This window comes from Sciurus carolinensis, chromosome 11 (assembly GCF_902686445.1).
Source record: "Sciurus carolinensis chromosome 11, mSciCar1.2, whole genome shotgun sequence".
NCBI lineage: Eukaryota > Metazoa > Chordata > Mammalia > Rodentia > Sciuridae > Sciurus > Sciurus carolinensis.
Window position 1 is genome coordinate 16632897 of NC_062223.1, and position 7673 is coordinate 16640569.

General features: G+C 36.6%; 1 protein-coding gene across 1 annotated transcript; it reads left to right on the forward strand.

Moving 5' to 3' along the window:
* The first annotated feature begins 6089 nt into the window (after positions 1-6089).
* LOC124959049 (olfactory receptor 5B2-like) lies at positions 6090-7013 on the forward strand. Its single transcript, XM_047517697.1, has one exon. It carries the CDS (start codon positions 6090-6092, stop codon positions 7011-7013), a length of 924 nt encoding a protein of 307 aa, XP_047373653.1.
* The last annotated feature ends 660 nt before the right edge of the window (positions 7014-7673 follow it).

Below are 7673 nucleotides of genomic sequence, written 5' to 3' on the forward strand. Positions count from 1 at the left end.
CTCTCTTCTACAATCCTGAATCCTGGAGTGACATGGAATGGAGTCACCCTCTGGTCCGCCATCTTGAAAACCTCTAGTATTCTATTTTTAAAGTTTCTTCACATATTATGAATTATATGATAACATGAAATGACTGTCCATGTAGAATATAACTAAAATATCTGTCAGTATCAGTGGTAACATGCATCCCACATGTACAATTCTTTCCATTTTGACCCACAGGGAGATCAATATTATAGGAATTCTAAGGAGAGAAATGTGCCTCCATGTCTTGTTTCACCTAACTTCAGGGAGCTTCACCATCTCAATAATTGCAACATTGGGCTTCAATATGCTCAGAAGATCATGGTGTTACTTTTGGAGAGTGTAATGTAACAGCAATAGTCACATTTATTTAAAGACTTTTCTTCTGTGGCAACCACTTCTAATTATTATTGTAAAGAGCTCTTTAATGTTGGATTAATTTGGAAGTTACAGAATCTCTTCCACGATAGAGCAGAGTGCTGCCATAACACACTCTGACAAGCTCAGCAATGACTCACAAACAGATCCAAGTCCTAATTATGACACCTTTCAATCTTTCTCCATGACCCAAAAGAGCTTTGCAGATGAGATTAAATTAGGGATCACAGAATTTAAAAAAATAATCAGGATTATCCATGTGTACCCTAAATATTATCCCATATGTCTTTGCAAAATAGGGTCAGGAAGATAAAGAAAACAGGAAAAAAAAAAAAAAGAGTTGGCAATGTGAACTCAGAAACAACAAGCTCTGTCATGCCCTCAGCCACCCAAAGGAAGAGGAAAGAAATGGAGCCTGCAAAGCGACGTGGCTTGAATGACCAACCCATGGGCTCCAGCCTGCTGACACTGATTTGGACTTGTAGTATCCAGACCTGAGTAAGAATGAACACCCATCATTGTAAGCCTCAAAGATTCTAAAAGTCAAGGGACATTAACAGAAATCCTGCTTTCTTCTTTCATATTCTTTCATTTTTTAAATTATATCTGCTATTTATTTGACTACTATGAATAAAGAGAAACAGAGACCACAAAATGCAAGACATTTGCAATCTACTGCCAATAAGAATTTATATACAGAATATATAAAGGACATCAAGTTATAAATAAGAGAATCTAAATGATGAAATTTTTTAAAAATGGACAAAAGAAACTTCAGTAGTGCTTCATCAACAAGGGAAAACATAGTCATTAGGATTAGGAAAAGTCATCAGAGAAATGCAAATTAATAATAAAGGAAATGAACAATAGCAAAAAACTAAGGCCAAATATTTTCCCTGATAAGTAGACGATGTTATATAAAGGGGATGGGAGAGTGGGGAATGAGAGAAGAATGGAGGAACTTTAGATTACGTAGAGGGAAATGAGAGGAAGGGGTGTATGAAAAATGGTGGAATGAGACAGACATCATTGCCCTATGTACATGTATGTTTACGTGAATGGTATGAATCTATATTGTGTGCAACCATAGAAACGAAAAGTTGTACCCCATTTGTGTACAATGAATCAAAATGCAGTCTGTAGAAAAGTAAATAAATAAATAATTTTTAAACACACAGTGATATATCACTACCTACTTGCTGGAGTACTGAAAAGGAATATGTTGAGGAAGAAAAGGAGGAACTGGAATCCTCAATGGGTACAATCACTTGGGAAAACTGACAGTACTTCTATATTAAAGTACCTTTTGAGCCTGAAATTCATTCTGTATGATAAACCAATGAAAATGAATGCTTCTATCTACCAAAAGGTATGTACAATAAAGTTTATAGCAACTTCATCCACAATAATTCAATACAGAAAAAAAATGTCCATCTAGAGTTGAATGGATAAATAAAGGGTGCTGTATTCATGTAACCGATGGAGAAATACACAGCAGCAGAGAAAACCATTCTGTTACATGCTCTATTATTGATGGTTCTCATAAATATATGGTTTAGTAAAAGGCTGGAAAGATTATATGTTTGTAATTCTATTTATATGTTGTTGAAAACTAGAACAATTAATCTATATTATGGTGGAGGTCAGATTAGAGATTACTTTCAAGGTAAGGAAAAGTCTTTGTAGTGTTGGAAATATTTGATATCTTGACCTGGATTATGGTACCTGATGTTTCATATGCAAAAATTCTTCTAGATATAGAATTATGTTACGTGCACTTTATTGCATATAAACTGAGTCTTAATAATGAGGAGAGAGAGACAAAAATGAAACGTAAGTTAGTGTTTCCGTCCAGGTAACCTATTATGGTTTTTAGTGTTATTAACCAATATTGCAGTTCTCCTTTGTTCAGGGAACTGGTGAGATTGTACCTCCCAAAAATTTGCAGTTAGGCATGGGCATGTGACTTTAGGCATCCAATAAAACAAAATGCAAATAATGTTGGAAGTTACTTCTAAGATAATCTTTCATTTCTACTGGATGTCGGGAGAACTTACCAAAGTAGTCATCTCTTCCTGGGCTTTTCTCTGTTGGGAAGTGATAGTAATTCAATCTCTTTAACTGCAGTGAGTCTATTCAGATTTTTTTCTTTGCAATCAGTTTTCGTCCTGTGTGCTATTACAGGAGCTTATATTTCATCTGTGTTATCCAATACGGTGGTGTATAGTTATTTGAGTGTTCTATTATAATCTTTCTTACAAGGACATTCTAACAATGACAAAACTGTTTGAATAATAACAGTTTACTTGTCAGAGGTATTGGGCTGGAGCAATCATCAAAGAGAAGCTCAGATAAATTGATTCAGGTGATTGCAGTAGTGGTTACAGGAACATAAATTTGACAAAATTCTTAGAATTATACACATCAGTGTATGATACGTCAAGGTACTATTGTAAATAAATTATGCAGTAATCCCAGAAAAGAACTAAGCAGAATATGAAAGCCTGTGTGTACATAAAATCTAACCAGCTTGCTCCCCACAGACAGATTAATTGCTTCTTCACTAGAAAAAGGAAGCTTCAGGTACTCTCATGGGGACAATCTCCACAGGTCTCAAGTGTGTATAATTCTCTCCAGATCTCCATGTATTCACCTCTGAAATCCCAACATGACTCAAAATTACCTGTTTCAGAAGAAACATGCTATATACCACATTCATTGGGCATCACTGTTAGTGCAAACCGGCCCTCTTCTGTCCTGTGGATTTCCTGTGAGCCTTCAATCATGGTTAAACACCCAAAAATCAAGTAGGTAAGACTTTTAAATGATAACTTCTTAATGAGTTGTTTTGTGGAACTTCATTTCATTTATTTTTTTTTTCGAACAGTTCTATGAATTATTGGAAATATGTAATCTTATCATATTTACTATGCAAACAAGGAAGTGATAAAAGAATCTTTTAGGGAAGCAGAATAGTTGTAGACTCAGAACTTGGTCCATGTTCATATTCTTTCCTCTGTCTTCCCCTGTGTTGGAGTACTTGGTACCTTTTGAACTTTACTTTAGACAGAATTCTGCTAATGGCACTTATACCATATTCCAGGGCTGGTGACAAATTTCAGTCTCCTTGTTCTGAGTTGACTGTTGTTTCTTTTCTAATAAACTGGTAATTTTTGTAAACATTAAATGAGGATGATCCATAAAAAAGCTGTGGTGCAGCTATACTAAGAGTCAATATAAGCGGGAAATATATGGTTTCAATATTTCCAAAAAACCAAGGTGTTATAAAGATCAAAAATTTCCATGAAAGGAATCATAGCAGCTCAGGAAGCTGAGGCAAGAGGATCACAAGTTCAAAACCAGCCTCAACAACTTAGCAAGGCCCTAAGAAACTTAGCAAGAACATGTCTCAAAATAAACATATAAAAAAAAAGGGATGGAGATGGGGATCAGTGGATAAGTGACCCTGGGTTCAATCCTTGGAACCCAAAAAAAAAAAAAAAATTCCATCAGACATAACAGAGTTTCTCATGAAAAATCAATTCTATCTTCAAAAATGAGAACCAAATAAAAGACACATGACATTCGGATTGATCAGGTAGTAATCTCATATTATTTATGATACATTTTCTTCTCATTCTTGATAAAAACAAAATAAATATCAGAAAAGGAATTATCCTGCTTTAAACTACATAAGGGTCCTAAATAAATCACTAAGTTCTGAACTGAATTCTACGTTTTTCTACCTATTCTCAATTGTCCATTCATGGAATTAGAATAACTGCTATCTGCCTTAGACATGAACACATATATTCACAAACACACTTTTACATGCTAAGTCCTTATCACTGGTTGAAGAACACAGTGTGGCCCAACAGTGGCCGTGTGTGCTGGAGGTCAGAAGAGTGTGTTAAGGGGCTGACTTGCGAAGTGAAGTTGCCAGAGGTTTAGAAGAAAGGTGGCAGAAAGAATAGTTAGTACTGGATGGATATCCTTTCAACAGCTACAGTTCCAGCAAAGAAATTCAATATATTATGACTGCTTAAGAACAGATTGCAATCAAACATTTCAAATCAAACAATGTGGAACTTACCACCCAAACAGAAGTGACAGCCCATAAAACTGGAACCTTCCAATGCTTGTTTCTGTGATTGGACTAGGGCATGACAGTAATGAATGAAAGAATGGGATTAAGACAAATGAATTCTCTTATCCAAACTAAAATATGGAGTTCAGGAAAGAAATTTTACAAAGAAATTGGCTTATGTGAAATATCAAGAGCTGTAATCATATGCTTGGAGTAAGGACCGGTGGAGAAACACAGAAGGCATAGAAAATCTCAGTGGTCCTATAGGGGAAGGAAGGCAAACTGGGCAGAGAAGCCTCAAGACTTCAAAGTCATCCACAGTGGAAGGCCTGCATGTCAGCATGCTGGTCAATAAAACCAAGACAAAGATAAGTATCAATATATCAAGATATCTTAAGTATCAAATTTTAATTATTTTATTCAATTCTAAATTATCATATTTAATTCTTATGAGGGTAAATGCAAGTCTTATCACTGTCTTCATTCTGTAGTTGTAAATAGGACACTCAGGGGAGTTATATTAGGACCAATGCCTGGTAATTTGCATACCATAGGACTGATATGCATCTCTTTCAAGCACCTGAACTCTGAATCTGCTAACCTGACTTGCATTCTCTGGGAAAGGTCCCTTCAGTGAGAACAAGCTCTCCCCGACACCAGTCATCTCACTTTATTACTGTGCATGAAAATTTCCTGTGATGATTCAGTATTAAAGTCATCTTCAACCTGCTCGTGGTTCACACTGTCAGCTGGTGTAGGTGTTGTGCTGATGACAGGCCCTAAGACTGAGTGGATTGTGGGGCATCTGTTGAATAGCATTCAAAGCTTGGCAATTAATTTACGATTCTTTTTATTTGAGTGGGTCATTGTTTGTTGGCCTGATTGCTTTTCTTCTGATAAAAGGGAAACCTAGTGAAGAAGATGAGGTCTTCACCCACTCAATCATTTGAATCATGATTATACCCTAAACAGTTTGGGACAAAGGAGAGAAGAAATAATATTAAAGTGAATCAAATTCGATTTGTTTGAAATTCACTTTAGAACAGTAGATTTAGGAACCACCTGACACAGATCAAAGTTGGCATGAGTACAGGATAGAGATTGACAAACAGTACATGTGTCAATAGACTCAATTTCTCAAGCTTAATAAAGGAGCTTAACAACTAAGTAAAATCATCACTTTGCTGAGAGGAGACAGGAAATGTACATCTAAAGTGACTGCAACAGTTCTGTGGAGATGAGCAGCCCGAAAGCATCTGCTTTTCCTAAATCAGAAGTAAATTCACAGAGAGGCACATAGAGACATTTTGATGAAGTCATTAAATAGTCTACATCTCTGTTAAAAATTGTCAAAAAATACAAAACTGGACAAAAAATTCATAAAGAGTCTTCAAATTCACAACAGTTAATCCTGTATGTAATTACTGCAACAAATTTGATTTTCAAGTACAAGATTTTTCAGGAGAATCTCAGGTTATAGGTGTAGGTAGAAAGAAATAACACATTTTCAATTTATTTTCATATGAATTCAATTTCTTCATCATTCTGTACCTTTATTTATCTTGGTTATAGAACATCTAGAGATTCTCAGACAGTGTTGATGGAGAACAGGACAGAAGTGACAGAGTTCATCCTGCTGGGACTGACCAGTGACCCAGGTCTGCAACTTCTCCTCTTTCTGACGTTCCTGCTCATCTACACCATCACTCTGACTGGGAACCTGGGGATGATCCTGTTGATTGTCTTGGACTCCTGTCTCCACACTCCCATGTACTTCTTCCTTGGCAACCTGTCTCTGGTGGACTTGTGTTACTCTTCAGCTGTCACTCCCACAGTCATGGCTGGGCTCCTTCCTGGAGACGAGGTCATATCCTACAATGCTTGTGCTGCTCAGATGTTCTTTATTACAGGTTTTGTTACTGTTGAAAATTACCTCCTGACCTCAATGGCCTATGATCGCTATGCAGCAGTGTGTAAGCCCCTGCACTACACCACCACCATGACAACCAGGGTGTGTGCGTGCCTCATAATAGGATCCTATGTCTCTGGTTTGTTGATTGGCTCCTTCTACATTGGGGACACCTTTAGTCTCACTTTCTGTAAGTCCAACATGGTTCACCATTTTTTCTGTGATATTCCAGCAGTCATGGTTCTCTCTTGCTCTGATAGACACATGAATGAGCTTGTTCTTCTTCCTGTATGTGCTTTCAATGTGGTTTTTGCTCTTATTGTTATCTCAATATCATACATATTCATTTTTACCACAATTGGAAAGATGCGCTCAGGTGCAGGACATCAGAAGGCTCTTTCCACCTGTGCTTCCCACTTCACTGCTGTCTCCATTTTCTATGGGACTACCATCTTCATGTACTTACAACCCATCTCCAGTCATTCCATGGACACTGACAAAATCGCATCTGTGTTCTATACTATGCTTATCCCCATGCTGAACCCACTGGTCTACAGCCTGAGGAACAAGGAGGTCAAGAATGCATTCTCAAAGGTTGTTTTTGTGACAAAATAATCTTTAGAGTTTGGATTAAATTTTGGGGGGAGCATAACTCTTGTTCATTCCTCTCATTGTCCATGTTTTGTCACATTTTAAAGTCCACCTGACTTCAAGTTTCTTTGCTTCTGCAAAAGACTTGGAAAAAGGAAACAACATATTTAGAATTGTAATACCTGAATGAGAATATTTCTGATATACTGGTGTCTTCTTGTGAAAAATTTTATTAGAGATATTTATGCATTCAATAATTTCTTGTTATTTTTCTGCATGTCAATGCAAAGATATGTATCATAAATGCAGAACATCTCACAAGGAAAAGAAGTGGAGACAGGTATATCACTACCACATTTGCACATGGGTGTGGCAAATTTGCCAGAATTAAATATCCTGTGGCTATTTTTGGTGTTGAATTTAACGTGTTTTTTATACAAGAACACACAAATAGTGAGGAAAGACTTTACTGTGTAGCTGAGAGGATATATCTGAAAGATAGTTTGAAGCAGTTGCCATAGTAATGAAGATCTGTCCCATCAGTGTGGAAGATGGTTTTATTCACCTCCATAATCATGATCCCATATCCCATGCCATAATAAATCTCTTATATTTGCTTGCAGATCCAATTGATTGTTTCAGTGGAGACCTCTGATTAGTGTATTAGTACTTAATAATCATAAC